General features: G+C 42.1%; 1 protein-coding gene across 1 annotated transcript in view; it reads right to left on the minus strand.

Annotated features, from left to right (window-relative positions):
• Window positions 1-19,881, minus strand: part of LOC139471999 (uncharacterized) — a 188,571-nt gene that overhangs the window by 42,611 nt on the left and 126,079 nt on the right. Inside the window, exons 89-106 of the mRNA XM_071254507.1 lie at window positions 19,534-19,714; window positions 18,583-18,752; window positions 17,991-18,118; window positions 17,033-17,276; window positions 15,880-16,051; window positions 15,258-15,501; window positions 14,428-14,551; window positions 13,396-13,565; window positions 11,786-11,945; window positions 9,351-9,548; window positions 7,916-8,149; window positions 6,843-7,002; window positions 4,110-4,345; window positions 2,842-2,972; window positions 1,574-1,727; window positions 970-1,191; window positions 592-685; window positions 81-201 (exon numbers count right to left, since the gene is read on the minus strand). Coding sequence (XP_071110608.1) covers window positions 81-201; window positions 592-685; window positions 970-1,191; window positions 1,574-1,727; window positions 2,842-2,972; window positions 4,110-4,345; window positions 6,843-7,002; window positions 7,916-8,149; window positions 9,351-9,548; window positions 11,786-11,945; window positions 13,396-13,565; window positions 14,428-14,551; window positions 15,258-15,501; window positions 15,880-16,051; window positions 17,033-17,276; window positions 17,991-18,118; window positions 18,583-18,752; window positions 19,534-19,714 — 3,143 coding nt within the window. The remainder of the gene's footprint in view (window positions 1-80; window positions 202-591; window positions 686-969; window positions 1,192-1,573; window positions 1,728-2,841; window positions 2,973-4,109; window positions 4,346-6,842; window positions 7,003-7,915; window positions 8,150-9,350; window positions 9,549-11,785; window positions 11,946-13,395; window positions 13,566-14,427; window positions 14,552-15,257; window positions 15,502-15,879; window positions 16,052-17,032; window positions 17,277-17,990; window positions 18,119-18,582; window positions 18,753-19,533; window positions 19,715-19,881) is intronic.

Below are 19,881 nucleotides of genomic sequence, written 5' to 3' on the forward strand. Positions count from 1 at the left end.
AGTTAAGCTGTTGCAGTGAGAAAAATCATACTGATATATTCCTTGTTAAAAAACTACAGTCGGCTTTACATTATGCTTACCTGTCTTTGTCCTTTCAGTGCCAGTCCCGTGACTGACATGTACTTTTTTGTCATGTCGGCAACTTCAAAGAACGGCCTGAGTTGGCCTCCACCAGGTGTGTTACCAACAGCAATCTCATACCTGAACATACAGTACAGTATTTACAAACATACCGGTACAGTAAACATGCACGCAGACACACTTCAATAAACAAGATGTTTGAACTAAAGAATAACTAAAAATAATTTCGGGTTTTTTGGATGGCAAAATGAATTTACTTTACAGAGTTGTCTCCCATGGCTTGAGTTGTCTCCCTTGGTAACCGTGACTGGCTAGTTCTTGAGCAATTCATACTGATCATGTATTACATCATGAAAACAATGCTTGTAAGTGGTAAACCTGGTCCTATTTGGACTTTTCTACTTCACAAGCTACAATTGAATACAACTGTATACACAATTGAATACAATTGTATACACAATTGAAAGCGGAAAGAACACACTTTTAACATCCAATTCCTGACAAGGTTACCTGACGATCCCTGTCTCCTCATCAGTAAAGCCCGCCCAGGCAACAAGAACCGTTGACAGGGACTCTTGACAGGTGGCATCAATTCTCATGCACTCTGTAAAAAAACAAAAGGTTAAGTATCGGTCAGACCACAGACCCAATGTTTAATCATTAAAGTTGTCACTTAAATCCCAAGGTGCGTAGTGAAACATTTTTTTTCACAAAAGCAAATGACAGGGAAAAAGGTTTGGTGTACATTATTAACATGTCTATAAAGTTTTCCTGTATTCATCAAATAAATCGCTGTACTGGTTTTCTCAAGTTTTAAAATGCTGGTATTGGTGAGAGTTTTCTGGCTTGGACACAATATACATTAATATGGTAACGTTCCTGACATACCTTCCCCCGAGTCACAACTGTAGGGGTTCATTCTCTCCGTCATGATAGCATCAGTGACGTTGATGACGTAGGCTGACCCCAGCTCTACTACTGTTCCCTGTGTTGGATGTGTGTTGTCGACGTTGATGCCGTTAGAGATGGCGGACACGGTCATCCCGACAATGTTAGTGGCCGTCACCTTGGCGTAGTACGTCTGACCATGGGTCGCCTTTTGTGATAGACCTTGAGGCAATGCAAAAATAATTGGAACTTGTGACAAAACTGTTTGAAGTCTTATTGGTTCATTGAGTTTGATTTTTCGTCGCATTTAACAACATTCCAGACTTATTTGGTGTTTGTTTGTTGTTTAATGCCGCACTCAGCAATATTCCAGCTATATGACGGTGGTGTGTAAATAATCGAGTCTGGACCAGACAATCAAGGTGATTGACATCATGAGCATTGATCCACGCAACAATGATACAATGACCACGTGAGCGAGCCTGATCACACGATCCTTCAGTTGTCTCTTACGACAAGCATAGTCGTGCTTTTCACGTCAAGTATGCCAAGAGAATGAAGTCTGAAGTGTTTGGAATGAAACAAAGATGCTATTCCAATCTACCGTATGTGAGATACTTGTTGACGTGGCCAGCCAGCTTGACGGGTGCGAGGACATCCTCCAGACCTTCGTGGGATCCCACAGTGAAGGTGAAGTCGCGTACCTTGCTCTGCGTGTCGTAGAAGCCTTCCCACGTGCACTCCAGGGCAGAGAGCGGCTGTAAGCAATAGATACATTCAAATCATTAAAAAATAACAATTTTAGAGTAAACATGGATATCTGAATTTTGTACAAAGATGTGTGTAACAGTGTTATTTCAGTTACCTTCATACCATGGCTTAGGTAGTAATGTATTCATTAACAGATCCCCCACCTTACAACCCAACACCCCAAGTCACATCATTATTGTCTGTTGTTTAATGCCGCACTCAGCAATATTCCACCTATATGATGGCGGTCTATAAATAATCAAGTCTGGACCAGACAATCCAGTGATTGACATCATGAGCATCGTTCCACGCAATTGGGATATGATGACATGCTTCAACCAAGTCAGCGAGCCTGACTACCCCATCCCGTTAGTCGCCCCTTACAACAAGCACAGCCGCCTCTTACGGCAAGCATGGATTGCTGAAGATCTATTTCACCCCAGATCTCCACGGGTCAATCATTATTTTATCAGTACCTTCACAAAACTACAATCTACACGTGTGTTGTCTTGTTTCTTTACTTAATGAAATACACCAAATGAATAATTGTATCAATTTGAAATATAAAATTAATCAACACTCATCAATAGTTATTGAGAGATTTCTTAAATGGTGTTCCTTAAAATATAAATAAAATATAGAAAATAAAATGCCTCCTGCCTCGCATATAATTTTCTTCTAAAATGTGAGGCTGGAGGCATTTTTTAATAATAGATGAAAATTTAATAATTTATTCTGGCCTAATTTTAATATACCAGGACTTGTCTGATAATCGCTTTGTTTCTTACTTAGAACAACACGTGAGGACATTCAACATTAACATTATGTGCAAAACCCTGAGTGAGTGAGTATGGTTTTACGCCGGTTTTAGCAATATTCCAGCAATATCACGGCGCGGGACACCAGAAATGGGCTTCACACATTGTACCCATGTCAGGAATAGAACCCAGGTCTTTGGCGTGACGAGTGAACGCTTTAACCACTAGGCTACCCGACCGCCCTGCAAAACCCTGAAGCAAGATAACATTAGTATTAATTAGAATCTATTTTGATCAAAGTAATGAGTCAAATAATCAAGAACGAAAGATGGTATGAGAAACAGAAATATCAATTGAGGCACACCTGTATGAAACCAGGACACTTCAGCATGCCCTCTGTTGGTGGAGTGGTATCAATCACCAACGAAGGGGAGACAACACTGGATGTTAGCCCGAGCTCATTCTCCGCAATCAGAGTCACAATGTTGGATTTGCCTGGGTGAAACAGAATGGGAGGATTTGATTGTTTTGTCACCAAGTAATAATATTTATCATATACAGATGGCTGTCAAGTGTAGCAGTCGTAATGTTTTCAAGTCCCGTGATGGGAATCGATCCATGGTAGGACTTCTTGTCCACATGACCAAAAAGGTGAACCCTGTCAGCAAGGTGACAAAGTAAGTATGTCATCCATGGGAGGACTCCACACCCTGCTACACAAGCATCATATAACATGCTTTTGTCTTAATAAAACAACCACCGGCAACATTTCATCAATAAATTTACATGAGACCAATCGCAATTATACCTTCTAGCTAAATCTCACAAATATATCTTCATCAGAATTGACAGGCAGTCAAGTAGGTTTATTTCAAGTCATTCCACTGAGACACCATGCTGAATTTCAACAATGATACCTTACTCAGACACATAAAACTGACTCCGGGCAGACCGGTCCTTGTTTTATTCCCTTGATGTCAACCACCAGGCAGGGTAACAACAAGTACCATCTTTTAGCCTTTTTGGTTTGATGCACCTAGGAATCCAACCACCGACCTTCTGCTCTCTGGGCAGACGCTCTATCCACCAGGCCATGGAGGCGGTCCAACCACGCAGGATTTGTGTATGCCCCTAACAAAGGCACTATTGACAACATTTTCACCTAAAGTCTGGAAGGTAATTTAAGGTACCGACGTTTACTACAATATATGAAAAACTATTGGACCTACTACAGTCAAAGTTGGTATAAGTTATTAAACAGTCATACATAACTGGATATTACATTTAAAGACAATCGGTACATGAATAAAAAATCTGTCTATTTAGCTATCACTATATTTCATCAACAACCAGACTTGTTCATCACGGGTGGAACGAGCATTCATTGAAACAGCCATCTGCATAATGCTACCCCTGAGTCACAGGGACATATGACACAGTTGAACCAATCAACTCAACTCGAAAGGGTGCATGGGAATCACACATGTTGAGAAGCCCAACGCTAACACCATATTCGTAAACGTCGGTACCTTAAATTACCTTCCAGACTATAGACTGGGCGCCATGCCATGGACCCGAGTTCCTCTCAAGCAGTAAGATTCTAGGTACACAACTGAACTATCTAGAGCTTACCTTCAGCATTGGGGCTGACACCTGTGGGCAGTGCCCCGTCCCCTGAGGGTAAGAGGTCCACCTCCGTCTGGGCCTGCACATCTTGACCATGGGGGTAGGTCCCCACAGAGAAGAACATCTTCTTGACTGGACTCTCGCTGTCCACCACTCTCCACGAGGTCGCCATGGAGTCCACCTCCGTCTGGTACAGCAGGGTGCTTGGCATCAGCAGGGACTTGTTGCTCTCGGACCCAAAACTTTGTTAAGAAAAAACAGTTTTAACACAAATATATGTTTTACTGTTTCAATTTTCCCTAGCTTACAAAACTATGTTTTAAATTGAAAATATGATATTCATTATTTAAAGAATGGAATAAAGTAACTTTGCAACAAAGCCACCGTCTTGGTTTGTTGGACAAGAACGTAGGTCCTTGAGTGTTTTCTGTCGATGGTCTTTTTGTGAGTGTGAGCGTGAATGTGAGTGTGAGTGTGTTTGTGATTGTGGTGTGAGTGTGAGTGTGAGTGTGATTGTGATTGTGTTTGTGGTGTGAGTGTGAGTGTGAGTGTGATTGTGGTGTGAGTGTGAGTGTGAGCCTGAGTGTGATTGTGGTGTGAGTGTGAGTGTGAGTGTGAGCGTGAGTGTGAGCCTGAGTGTGTTTGTGGTGTGAGTGTGAGCGTGAGTGTGGTGTGAGTGTGAGTGTGATTGTGTTGTGAGTGTGAGTGTGAGTGTGAGTGTGAGTGTGAGTGTGAGCGTGAGCTTGAGTGTGAGCCTGAGTGTGGTGTGAGTGTGAGTGTGATTGTGTTGTGAGTGTGAGCGTGAGTGTGAGTGTGAGCGTGAGTGTGAGTTTGAGTGTGAGTGTGAGTGTGATTGTGTTTGTGGTGTGAGTGCGAGTGCGATTGTGTTTGTGGTGTGAGTGTGATTGTGTTTGTGTTTGTGGTGTGAGTGTGAGTGTGAGTGTGAGTTTGAGTTTGAGTTTGAGTGTGAGTGTGAGTGTGATTGTGTTTGTGGTGTGAGTGCGAGTGCGATTGTGTTTGTGGTGTGAGCATGAGCATGAGTGTGAGCATGAGTGTGAATGTGAGTGTGAGCGTGAGTGTGAGTTTGAGTGTGAGTGTGATTGTGTTTGTGGTGTGAGTGCGAGTGTGATTGTGTTTGTGGTGTGAGTGTGATTGTGTTTGTGGTGTGAGTGTGAGCATGAGTGTGAGTGTGAGTGTGAGTGTGAGTGTGAGCATGAGCGTGAGTTTGAGTGTGAGCCTGAGTGTGAGTGTGAGTGTGAGTGTGAGCGTGATTGTGTTTGTGGTGTGAGTGTGAGTGTGAGTGTGAGTGTGAGTGTGATTGTGTTTGTGGTGTGAGTGTGAGTGTGATTGTGTTTGTGGTGTGAGCATGAGCATGAGCATGAGTGTGAGTGTGAGTGTGATTGTGTTTGTGGTGTGAGTGTGAGCATGAGTGTGAGCGTGAGTGTGAGTGTGAGTGTGAGTGTGAGCATGAGCGTGAGTTTGAGTGTGAGCCTGAGTGTGAGTGTGAGTGTGAGTGTGAGCGTGAGCGTGAGTGTGAGTGTGAGCATGAGCGTGAGTGTGAGTGTGAGTGTGAGTGTGATTGTGTTTGTGGTGTGAGTGTGAGTGTGAGTGTGAGTGTGATTGTGTTTGTGGTGTGAGTGCGAGTGCGATTGTGTTTGTGGTGTGAGCATGAGCATGAGCATGAGTGTGAGTGTGATTGTGTTTGTGGTGTGAGTGTGAGCATGAGTGTGAGTGTGAGTGTGAGCGTGAGTTTGAGTGTGAGCCTGAGTGTGAGTGTGATTGTGTTTGTGGTGTGAGTGCGAGTGTGATTGTGTTTGTGGTGTGAGTGTGATTGTGTTTGTGGTGTGAGTGTGAGCATGAGTGTGAGTGTGAGTGTGAGCATGAGCGTGAGCGTGAGTTTGAGTGTGAGCGTGAGTGTGAGTGTGAGCATGAGCGTGAGTGTGAGTGTGAGTGTGAGCGTGAGTTTGAGTGTGAGCCTGAGTGTGAGCCTGAGTGTGAGTGTGATTGTGTTTGTGGTGTGAGTGTGAGCATGAGTGTGAGCGTGAGTGTGAGTGTGAGTGTGAGTGTGAGCATGAGTGTGAGCATGAGTGTGAGTGTGATTGTGTTTGTGGTGTGAGTGCGAGTGTGATTGTGTTTGTGGTGTGAGTGTGATTGTGTTTGTGGTGTGAGTGTGAGCGTGAGCATGAGTGTGAGTGTGAGTGTGAGTGTGAGCGTGAGCGTGAGTTTGAGTGTGAGCCTGAGTGTGAGCCTGAGTGTGAGTGTGATTGTGTTTGTGGTGTGAGTGTGAGCATGAGTGTGAGTGTGAGTGTGAGTGTGAGCCTGAGTGTGAGTGTGAGCATGAGTGTGAGTGTGATTGTGTTTGTGGTGTGAGTGCGAGTGTGATTGTGTTTGTGGTGTGAGTGTGATTGTGTTTGTGGTGTGAGTGTGAGTGTGAGCATGAGCATGAGTGTGAGTGTGAGTGTGAGTGTGAGTGTGAGCTTGAGTGAGTTTGTCCTTGAAATTTTAACCAAGGTATCCTCATGGTAAAGGGGTGCAACTCTGCATAGCAACTACCACCTGGCCAACCAAGCACCTGACCTAGCAGTCCTACTACTGACCTGTTTTGGGATTATCCTTTAAAGATTTACAGATGAATTTTTTCGGCAATTGGTAAGCATCTTATTTTTATCAACAGTTTCATTGAATCAACTCATCTGTATTATTTTGGATAATTAACTTTTAATACTTGAATACACCAACCTTTCAAAGTTAATGGCTGGAGGTGTCTGATCGACAACAATTCCATCCGATGTTGTCTCGAGGATGTTCCCGGCATTTGTGATGCCTCTGATGGTGGTGTAGTAGCTGATGCCGGGGACGAGGGGCAGCACAGCCTGCCCGAACCCGTGACTCAGAGAACCTGAAATGGGTAGGGACGATATGGTAAACATCCTATCTGTGGGAGCAGCTTGACAGTGTTGTCATCAGAATATCGCCCAATATAATGTGGAAGATACTGAGGTGCTAAATCCCCAAGATCATAATCAGGGCAAATCAGGGATTTAAACCTACAATCTGTTTGTTTGTTGTTTAATGATGCACTCAACAGTATTCCAGCTTTATAATGTCAGTCTGTAAGTAGTCCATTATGACACCTGATCCCATGACCAGCATGGGTTGCTGAAGACCAATAATAAACCTGGATCTTCATGGGAAGAGCCCTACAATTCATTGGAATCAGGCACGCCAATTAAGACCATTTTAAACATGTATTGTTCGTGATCATTAATGCATTTCTTATGGGCTCTGCTTTTACTCCAGATAACTAAGGAAACGGTTTTGCTGCTTATATTTTAGTAATGAAAGCCTGAGAAACAGGATTGGGTGATCAGACTCGCTGACTTGGTTGATGCATGTCTTCACATCCCAACTGCGTAGATCGATGCTCATAATGTCAATCACTGGATTGTCTGATCTAGAATCAATAATTTTCAAACCACAGTCATATAAATGGACTATTGCACAGTGTAGCAGTTAAACAAGAAACAAACAAACAAACAAACAAACAAACAAACAAACAAACAAACAAACAAACAAAATGTAGAAAATCATTGGTCAGTTTGTTGCTGTGCATATGTAAGCAAGGATTATATCCTACCTAAATATTATCCCGGGGGTAGTTTTACTCTAGAGTATAGTATCCTACCTTAGTGACACACTGGTATGGATTCAAATTCACCAGGGAGAATCATCCTGACACTAGGGAATTTCATCCCCGGGATAAAAAATAGGGTAGGATAATATTCACTCTCACATAATGTCATATGAATTACCAGGGACATTGGACTGCTTCTCCTCATGAACAAGACCAGCCTTGATAAACGGCTGTACTTCCTCGCCACCAGGTGTCGTCCCGACAGCCCAGTCATAATACGTCACACCATGCTCCTGACTCTCAAAACCGGCAAACTGTACTGTCATAACTCCCGCGTCTTTCTGGTAGTCGATGTCGACACCGATGCCCTGTGATGCTGTTTCTGTGGAGTCAGCACCGTCGATGACGACACCTGTATGCAGAATATACATTATAACATGTTTTAAGCAAAAGGTATTGAAACAAATATCAGGCATTTGTGATGCCCTGTGATGCTGTTTCTGTGGAGTCGGCGCTGTCGATGACGACACCTGTATGCAGAAAACACATTGTAACATGTTTTAAGCAAAAGTTATTGAAACAAATATCAAGCATTTGTGATGCCCTGTGATGCTGTTTCTGTGGAGTCGCCGCTGTCGATGACGACACCTGTATGCAGAATATATATTATTACATGTTTTAAGCAAAAGGTATTGAAACAAATATCAGGCATTTGTGATGCCTGTGATGCTGTTTCTGTGGAGTCAGCGCCGTTGATGACGACACCTGTATGCAGAAAACATATTGTAACATGTTTTAAGCAAAAGGTATAGATACAAATATCAGGCATGTGTACATGATAATGGGTTATCAGTTATCACTATTCTGTTAAACATATCATCTAGATATGAAAAACTACAGTTAAGATCTGTCCTGTAAACAAATTACCAGTGCGTCTACATTAGGGCTGGGACGAGTCAAAATTTACCACCCGGGTACCCACCACCCTATTACCCGACCCTACCCGGGTACTCGTAGATATTTAGACAGGCACAAACTGTACGATTTGGAAACGTTTGACCGTCGCCCTGGCAAAATGTATTAAGATACACGTGGAAAACGATCTGGTCATGCATACACTGCATACATATAAAAATCAGAAGGAATGGGTGCATTGTCAGAAAGAAATGGGAACATTAGTGACTTGTAGTGTAACCATAGAGTTTTAGATAATTTTTGTCATTAAACAATATATCATGTGACTAACCACGGGTCCGGGTAGTCCGGTGGGTACCTTAGTCCTACTCAGTATCCATCCGACCCGGGTACCCGAGTTACCCGTCCCAGTCCTACTCTACATCTAGGCTTTTCTTTTCTCTTTACCATGTTCTTTCTGGTGAACAATTGACTTGCCTTTGCAAGTGTTTGTAATGAGTGCTATCATGGTGCAGGATATGCTCACCTTTTTGAGAACACCTGTTATCATCACTTTGATAGTGAGTCATAAACACATAATTATGATATAGTCGAGATCGTACAATGGAGATTTCTTACGATCATTGAACTGTTTGTTGTCACTTTTTATATTGCAAATAAAAGAGCAACATAATAACACAGATCTTTGTATCCTGTACCTGGTTTATCTTCATCAACTACCCGGATAGGATTTGAGGTGATGACGTCACTGGTCTGCCCAGCGCCATTGGTGGCCTTGACAGTGACATAGTACAGAGGGGTCATCTTCCCAGGGTCAGTCACAGTCAAGGTCAGACCACTGATATACTTGTCCTTCTCTGCGCCAACATCCATCCAGTTCTGCACATCAGTTCCCCCTGGAAATAAGGGACATTACCTCATAAATACACTGCAAGTGATTCTGTGGGATTGGATTGTTGGCATACAAACCAGTGCTTCCGTATATATTATATTTTATCTTTATACCTCCAAATCTTTGACGGAATACACATTAACACTATTAAATTCAACATTATAATTACCGTATTTGACGTAATAAGCGCCCAGGTGCGCTCTCAAAATTTGAAATAGGGGGCTCTTATTAGAATAATATTTTGGAGAAAAAAACCTGAGTTAAAAGATTGTAAATTTCGTGGTTAATGCTGACAGTCTGAAATGATACAAAATAAAAGTCTGTGTGTATTATACACGACAGATATATTTATCCAGAATTTAACTGCCCATACTTAAGGGTGCATATAACACATGAGTGCGTATTATACACGAATAAATAAGTCTTGTGTACATTGATCAATTGGAAGGGGTGCTAATTGGGATTGTTCAATAGCCAATATATATTAGCAAATATCGCCATGGGCGCTTATTAGAGCGGGGCGCTTATTACGTCGAGTACGGTATGTTAGTTTTTCTGATCCATTGGTTTCTTCAACTATCGATTGCTGTCGCCATTAAAATCATCTTTCCAATCAGGTTGACTTTAGACTGATGTAAACATGGAGCCTTCTTTCACCGATCTTACAAGCATTTTAGTCAGTTTAGGATCTCAATATAAAGAACTGTTTGCCAAAGTGATCTTAAAGATGCCACTGTGCCTCTCATCCTTATAATGTCATACCTATTACTAAACAGAGGAATATGTAAATACAGACTTTTAACAATCTGGGGGTAACATGTGACTATCAAAATCATGCACAGAGGGAAAATAAAACAATTCTAACAAATTTTTCAGATAGTGATATACTGTATTCGACGTAATAAGCACCATGCTCTAATAAGTGCCCACGGCGATAATTGCCAATTTATTGGCTAGTGGACAATCCCAATTAGCACCCTTCCGATTGATCAATGTACACAAGACTTATTTATTCGCATATAATACACACTCGTGTGTTATATGCACCCTTTATTTATGGGCATTAAATTCTAGAAAAATATATCTGTCGTGTATCATACCCACAGATTTTTCTTTTGTATCATTTCAGGCTATAAGCATAAACCATAAAAATTATGATATTTCTACTCTTTCACCAAAATTTTATTTTAATAAGAGCCCCCTATTTCTAATTTTGAGAGGGCCCTGGGCGCTTTTTACATCGAATACGGTAACACATGCTTGTGATATTGCTGGAATCGTACCATGGACTGCTCTTAGCAGACATTTCTTATTATTATGGAAAGGGTATTATTATACCCTCTTATTTACTTGACTCGTGGAACAAATCACATTTTGGCCAGAACAATTTAATCTTTTTACTGTCAGTCAATATACTGGAGGATACAATGTCGCTCCAAGATCCAGGCATATTCCATTTGGTCACTAAATCTGATCATCATTGGCACACCGCATGTCTTGAACAACAGAATGCTTGTGTTTTTAATGGTCCCTAGAGCAAGTTGTGGCAGTGTCAGAAGGGGTAAATCTGGTTTTATGCCTCAAGCATTGAGTACCTTACAAGGGACACATAAAACCCCATGTACCCTGAGTGATACTGCCACTTCAAATTTATCTTTCTGACATGTTTAAATCTGCCATTGTAAAAGAATTAAAACAAATTGCAAATTGACAGAAAACAGTTGTTCGAATGAGTTGAGGTTATCTTGGTGCTGTGTCACGAAACTTTCATTCACTCCTGCTTAGAAATCCACAAACAGTCTATTTTCTTTGTGGTGGGGTATAAGCGACTTATTCACCTGCTCAGTTTATTTCCCATGGTATTTTATCAAGATCATGAGAACCAATCAGATCTCTACATTCTGACCCGTGAAGATCCGGGGTAGTATAGGTCTTCAGCAACCCATGCTTGCCGTAAAAGGCGACTATATGCTTGTCGTAAGATGCGACTAACGGGATCGGGTGGTCAGGCTTGCTGATTTAGTTGATGCATGTCATCAATCCCAATTGTGTGGATCGATGCTCATGGGGTCAATCACTGAATTGTCTGGTCCAGACTCGATTATTTACAGACCGCCATCATATAGCTGGAATATTGCTGAGTGTGGCATTAAACAACAAACAAACAAAACAAACAAACATTCTGACACAGAGGTAAGGTAATGGGGTTTAACTAAACATGGGTCAAGGTGACTGACTGACCTTCACTTGTGCCGACAGCAATGGAGTATGAGCTGATGCCACTCTCATGATCTGTGGCGAACCACGTGGCCATGATGCCGCTGTTGTCGGACTGGATGACATATCCATCGATCAATTCCTCGGTGCTGCCGGAGAAGATGCCTACATACACCCACTTCATCTGCAACGGCAACAAATATCAGGATAAACACTGCAGCGACATATACAGACCTCTCCTGCATTACACAGTGTTAAAAGACAAATATTCACTTGGTTTTCATTAAATTCTGCAAACTGATGCCCATGTAGCAGGCGTTGTGGTTAGAGTCAAGTTGACTCACACCCAACGGGAATCAAGTAAGTTTCTTCCATTTGTACCAGGGGTCCGGAAACCGTCATATGTGCCGGACATGTCCGATTGGGAATCTCAAATGTCCGGTTTAAAATATTGCTTACCGGACATTTAAATTTTTCTGTCCAGACATTTTAAAAAGTATTGTCCGGACATTCTTAAATTTTGAACGGACATGATCAACAGTTGTACAAATTTTGTACATTAAGGAACATTTCACTTACGGACGTCATATTTTATTGAGTGTGAGTGTTTTATCCCTTTTTCACAATATTCCAGCCATGGGCTTCACCTATTCTACCCTTGCAGGGATTCAACTCAGGCTATTGCTGTGTTAGACAAGACTTCAACCACAGGGCAAACCTACTGGCTAGTCTGGTTTCCAGTCACAAGGAAACAATTTCATTTTGAAACCCAATTTGTACAATTTTTACAAGACAAGTACCGTATTCAACGTAATAAGCGCCAATAAACGGCAATATTTGTTAATATATTGGCTAGTGAACAATCCCAATTAGCGACCCTTCTGATTGATCAATGTACACAAGACTTATTTATTCGTGTATAATATGCACTCGTGTGTTATATTAAATTCTGGAAAAATATATCTGTCATATATAAACATTTCAGGCTAAAATCATTACTATTCTAATAAGAGCCCCCTATTTCTAATTTTGAGAGCGCCCTGGGCGCTTATTACGTCGAATACAATATTTCAGTTTCATCATGGCAACTTAAAGTACACGTTAGATGCTGACATTATTATTTGTAGACAAAAATGCAATTGAAACCCGAAGTTGACAGATTTTGGACACAGATTGTACCTGAGTCTACTGAACCACTTGTGTCCCCACTTGTGTTAGCACTCTTAAGTTTCAGAAACTAACAGGTATTTCTCTTAAGTTATATTTAGAAGAACTGTTATAGGGATGAGCAGATCCTGGCATGACTAAGGGACACAACTTTGCACAACAAATGTGCCGAAGTAGGTAGGTGTCATAATTCACTTATGTTACTTTTTATATGTTCAAGTGTTTGTCAGGTGAATACTTGACTTGCCTTTGCATGTGTTTTTGACAAGTGCCACCGGTTGGGCAGGATACGCTCACTTTTACGGGAACACCAGGTTTCATCACAAACAGATAGTGTTTCATGAACACATGCTTATGATATAGTCGGAATTGTACGATCAATGATTAGGAAACAATTTTGTCGCTTTTATTCACCTAGGTCACAGTGACATGGTTAGTGTCAGGCCACGGTTTGGTACTTTACTCACTTCAGGTTTTGAGTTGTCCAGAAGGACACCATTAGTGTCATACGTTGCCACAGCTCCAGCTTTGTTCACAGCTCCTACCCTGATGCTGTAGAGAGCTCCAGGCTTCAGGTCAAGCCCTGAGTGACTCACACTGGTGCTGAGCGGGTCTGTGACGGTGTTCCACCCTGTGGCTGAAACAGCAGTATAGGTTATTATACACATGCAACAGATATATTCAGACCTACAAACCTTTCCACACCACACAAGGGCATGCTCAAAGCGCTATTACCCCGGTCCCTAGATCAGTTTGCACTGAACAATCATTCTCAACTCCCTGGGGATTATACAACCCAAGCTATTAAGCTGCCTGCGAGGTGCTAGAATGTTAACAACCACATTGACATCTCATCCTTCTTGGTACCCATCCACTGCTGGGTGAACTGAACCACATTTCGAAAAATGTCACTTGCCTAGGAGACACCACGTGTGTTACATTTGTTTCAGTGTTGGGCAGGACCGAAGCCCTAGAAACTCCCAGGAGCCAAGCTGTTGAAACGCAGTCACCAATCCAAGTACTCTCTGTGACCAACATTGCTTACTTCACCTGGCATGTGCACTGTGCGCTGTGCGCTGTGCACAGGACCACGTGCTACCACATGTTGGATCACGTGGTCAGGTTTGGTGACTTGCCTGTGATCATACCTCAAAGGTATGGGACATTGCTCCCAATATCAACCATTGGTATTAGTGGCCAAGCCTCGATCTGTTTATCACATTTACATAATTTGTTTGTGATTTAAATGGAATTAATTATTTGTGTGCAATCAATTGACCCATATAATGCATTTAAAGATTTATTACAATGAGTGAGTGAGTGAGTTTGATTTTATGCCACTTTTAGCAATATTCCAGCAATATCACGGCGGAGGACACCAGAAATGGGCTTCACACATTGTATCCATGTCGGGAATCGAACCCGGGGCTTCGGCGTGACGAGCGAACGCTTTAACCACCAGGCTACCCGACCGCCCCGATTTATTATAAAATTTGCACACTTACCTGGGTGGATCTGATGTTTGTTTCCATGGTATCTCTGATACACCTGATATTTGAAGTGGTCAATACCAGATTCATCATCATAAAATCGGAAGTTGGCCTCCACAGTTGAAGTTGAGAACTGGAATTCAGAAAATAACACCGGTTGAAAAAATGCCACTGTTATGAGAAACACTTTAACAATATAATGTTATACAGCTGGACTTGTTTTGAGACCCATGGATACTGGGTTAGAGTTGGTCTCCTGCCACCTCTATATATGCTGGTCGCAAGTTTGTTTGTTTGTTTGTTTGTTTGTTGTTTCATGCCGCAAACATCAATATTCCAGTGAAATGACGTCGGTCTGTAAATAATCGAGTCTGGACCAGACAATCCAGTGATTGATATCATGATCATCGATCTACGCAATTGGGATCGATGACATGCATCAACCAAGTCAGCGAGTCTGACCACCCGACCCCTTTAGTCTCCTCTTACGACTAACATAATTACCTTTTACGGCAAGCATGACCTATTCTAACCAGGATGCTTGTCGTAAGAGGCAACTTACTGGATCAAATGGATAACTCAATGATTTTGTTGCCTTGGACACTGTTCATAATCACTGGTTTGTCTGGTCCAGATTTACAGACAGCGTCATAGCTGGAATATTGCTAAATGCTGCATCGATAAACAATCTTTCACCACTGTGTTATAATCATGATTCTAATCATAGTTATAGGGTAGGCTAGTGGTTTCAGTGTCCACATGTCACAGTGAAGACCCAGGATCGATCCCCAATATTAAACACCAAACAATCAAAAGATGCCCTGAAGATATCCTCTCACCTGGAAATCTGCATCCCTTCCTGCATCGCTTCCATCCCCCAGGAAAGCCATCCTTGGCGGAGTCAGGTCCACAACAAAGCCATCGGTGGAGTCCTTAATGCTGCCCAGGGCGTTGTTGACAGCCTGCAGCTTCGTTTTGACGACATCACGATGACTGAGACGGAAGTTGTGCCACTCGACCTCACTCGTGTCCTTGGAGAGTGTTCTCCAGCTCCTCAACACCTCAAAGTCTGCAGACAGGTTCCTGGAGGAGAGTCATCATCATCATCATCATCATCATCAGAGGTTGAGGTTGAGGTTGGCCCCTGAACATGTACCTTGCTCTGATGTCAGTCTCTTAACCTGTGCCTGGCTTTGAGGTCGGCCCCTTAACATGTACCTTGCTCTGATGTCAGTCTCTTAACCTGTGCCTGGCTTTGAGGTCGGCCCCTTAACATGTACCTTGCTCTGATGTCAGTCTCTTAACCTGTGCCTGGCTTTGAGGTCGGACCCTTAACATGTACCTTGCTCTGATGTCAGTCTTTTAACCTGTGCCTGGCTCTGAGGTCGGGCCCTATCATGCACCTTGCTCTGAGGTCGGCCCTAACACGTACCTTGCTCTGAGGTCGGCCCTAACACGTACCTTGCTCTTAGGACTTCCACAGCATATTCTCTGATGTTGGACTCCGGGTCAGAATAGCCCCTCCACTGGGTAGCCACTGTGGCCACGTGCAGGCTGAACGCTGTGTCAGTGAAGTTGGCACTTCGTCCGTCCACCACCTCGCCAGCCACGGGAGGGGTCAGGTCAACAATCACTGAAAGGGAATTACTAGTGTGTGAGTTGTCTGTTTTTCACCGTACTTCAAGCCATATTCCAACCACCTGGTACATCATGTTGGTCCGTAAATAATGAAGTAAACCAGGTAGATGAGTCATGAACAATGATGCAATGAACAAAGCATCACTAACCGGTCCATGTTGCACCATGTAGAATAGGCACAAGTTGCTGGGGCCCTTAATTCTAACCCAGAATGACCGAAGGGTGGACTAATAAGTGAGCTGGACTTAGTGATGCTCTAAATAGTATTTCGGTTATCTCTGACATGTCAGCTTGGGAGTTAAATACAAATATACAGGCTCAATGTCACATCTGAAAGTTTAGAGATTTCCTAAGCAGCTATTTTCTTCAACTTTGTTTCTGATTTTTCAGATAAACTGTCAAATCTCATATCTTACTGGGGGCTAGCCATGAAGATACGGGTTAGAATAGGTCTTCAGTAACCCATGCTTGCCATATGATGGATGTCATCGTATCCCAATTGTGTGGATCGATGCTCATGATGTCAGTCACTGGATTGTCTGGTCCTGACTTGGTAATTTACAGACTGCCTTCAAATAGTTGGTATACTGCTGAGTGCGGCGTTAAACATTAAACAACAAACAAACAAACAAACAAACAAAAACAAACAAATCTTACTGGGGGCACAGGTGGCCCAGTCATTTAAGCAGCCACAGTTTGCTGTGCAGAGTTGCGTCCCTTGGGCACGCCAGAAACATATGATTGTGAGTTCGAATCCCGGTTCGCCCCGATTATGTTTCTAGGTTTGTCAACACCATACCCGTGCTCGTGGGTTTCACCGATGATTTCCTCCCACATTATGCTGAGACCTCGTGATATAACTGGAATACTGTCCAACCAAATTCACCCACTGACATGTCTACCTCAACACACAAAATACAAAATACACAAAATATTTTTCACAAGAACAATGTTTGTGGCCCTTAATCCAACACACCTCCGTCTGATGTTGACGTCACGTTCAACTGTTTATGTCCAGCGTTGAAGGCCGTCACGCTGACCCTGTATCGCTTGCTGTGTTCCAGCAGCTGGTCAGTGGGCATGTCCACGCATGTCTCGTGGACCTTGTGGTCAACATCGATTGGCTGGGAAATGGCGATACCGCTGTCACTGAAGACGATCACCTCGTAGTGGGATATGCCGGATTCAGGGTCGTAGAAGTTGAACCAGTTTGCGCAGATCTGATGAGATACAAGATTTTTTAGCAAAAACACAGGCAACAAGGGTCTTGTACATGCACTTATTAGAGAAAACCCCTCTCAACCCTTTTCAATTACATCATTTTTGTTGTGTTTTTTGGTTGTCTAATGCCATACTAAGCAGCAGTCCAGCTATATGACGGCAGTCTGTAAATAATCGAGACCAGACAATCCAGTGATTGACATCATGAGCATTGATTCAAGCAGCAATATTCCAGCTAGCCTGACCAAACTATCCTGTCAGTTGCCTCTTACAACAAGCAAGGACTACTGAAGACCATATCTATCCTGGATCTTCATGAGAATCTATTATATCAAGGGGTGTTAGTTTCATGGGAAAAAAATCTGAACTGATGCATGTCTTTGGCGTTTACCATATATGGAAACATGAGAACGGATATGGTAATGAAACACCAAGGATCATAATCAGGGCAAATCTGGGATTCAAACCCATGTTGAGCGGATCCTGGCATGGCTGACGATCACAACTGTATATGGCAAATGGGGCTCCCTGTATTCTCTTTAATAATAACTATGTACATGGAAGTACATGTATGACATATGTATTAACACTTTACAGCTTGGATTCTAACAGTAAAAAAAATTTGTAATCTCATAGAGTATATTGTAAAAATGAAAGACGATTGTGTTGTCACTCTCTTGTCAAAAGACCATGATGTATTGTTCAATATATACCTTGTCAGCATCCTTTGTGAAGTTGAGGTCGTGTTTATACACAGGGCCATCATACACAGTGCCTGCTTTAGGAGGTGAAGTGTCGATGACAATAGGATGGTCGGCCACGCCCACTCGCATCAGATCAACTGAAGACAACATAATGTTTGGGGCTAATATCAAAAAATACATTCCATAATTATTTTTTTTAAAAGTGTAAGGATTGCTTCTCAATATAATTTGCTGGTCACTATGAAAATCAATTTTTTAAAATGCAAATAATATTTTTAGATTGATCGAGTGGATGAAACATCAAGCATTGTTTGTTTTTTAAAATGAGATTTAATTAAATGGTTTCCACCCTTCCCACATGAATCTGTATTGGAATATGATGTTCTGAAATTTATTCGGTCATGATGGAAATATTTTTCTATTTTGATTCTCAACTAATGAGTTTTTATTTGTTGAATCCATAAACTATATATATATATATATATATATATAAATCTCAAAAGATGCATGATCAATATTCACAAATGATGGCATTTATTTTCTTAAACATTTAATATTTGTAAAGATGTTGAACTATAGACACAAGCATATGGCTCTGTACCGTGGTTAATCGCTCTGACTTTCACCCACACTGGGATGCCTCCCGGGATCTGGAATGTCCTCGTTATACCATGATCACTGTGGTTGGATCTCTGCCATTCAAGATGGTAGCAGTCACGTGTCGTCTGACCCAGACAAAGGTCAACCTCTCGGATGTCCGATTCAGGATCGCTACAAATAGATTTCATAACGATGTGAATGCTGAAACATTATGGATTGGTTGCATACCTGATTAACATGTTTTTTACCTGATTATGTTGCTATTTATAGAAGTATAGTTGAACTGGATTCACCTTAGAAAAAATTCGACTTATTCGGGTATTTGGAAACAAACTGTCAACGCCATTCCCCAAAACAAACAGATATGGCGCGGTCAATCAGTTCAACACAAAAGTGAAGGAGACGCATCTGAGTTCGACACAACAGTGTTTTAGTGTTTATATAAAACAGGTTAGTAATACAACCTTAACTTACACATGATTATGTCAGTCGTCAGAATGTAATCAAAAATCAGGATTTTACTTTGGAAATATTAATGTATTAATTAGGGGTATCTGGACAAGTCAAATTCAGATTGTTAGTTGGTTATCTTGTTGTTTAACTCCACACTCAGCAATATTCCAGCTATATGACAGCAGTCTGTAAATAATCGAGTCTGGACCAGACAATCCAGTGATTGGCATCATGCGCATCGATCCGCACAATTGGGACCAATGACATGTATCAACCAAGTCAGCGAGCCTGACCACCTGAACCCGTTAGTCGCCTTTTACGACAAGCATAGTCGCCTTTTACGGCAAGTATGGGTTGCTGAAGACCTATTCTACCCCGGAATCTTCACGGGTCCAAATTCAGATTGTAATCAATTCCGGTGTGTATTGTCATGCATTAAAACAATCGAAAGTCTTGACAGGGCTTTACAAGATGGTTCGCTGATAGTCACGAAGCATACCTTGCGTTGTATTTCGCTGTGATGACGTACGTATCCTCGTCATACTCTACATCATACACTTCGTGCACAAAGGGCTGTGTGTTGTCGATGCCTAGGGGTGTCGTGTGGCAGATAGTTGTCACCAACGGCCCTCCGTACTCCACGTTGTTCAAGGCTCGCAGAGTGATGTAATATTTACCATCTGCAACATGATGACGATGTTGTTACAGAAGGGTATTGGGGAGTGCAAAACATTTCAAATTGCAATCTTAATGGCTCTCCCGACATACATACACATATAAAACATTGTATATTGTTTTGTAATAACATAAAAATTTAAGGTGAGGTGAAATTGGGTTTAACGTCGCA

The sequence above is a fragment of the Haliotis cracherodii genome, unplaced genomic scaffold, assembly GCF_022045235.1.
Source record: "Haliotis cracherodii isolate W230 unplaced genomic scaffold, xgHalCrac1.p SCAF_23, whole genome shotgun sequence".
Classification (NCBI taxonomy): Eukaryota; Metazoa; Mollusca; class Gastropoda; order Lepetellida; family Haliotidae; genus Haliotis; species Haliotis cracherodii.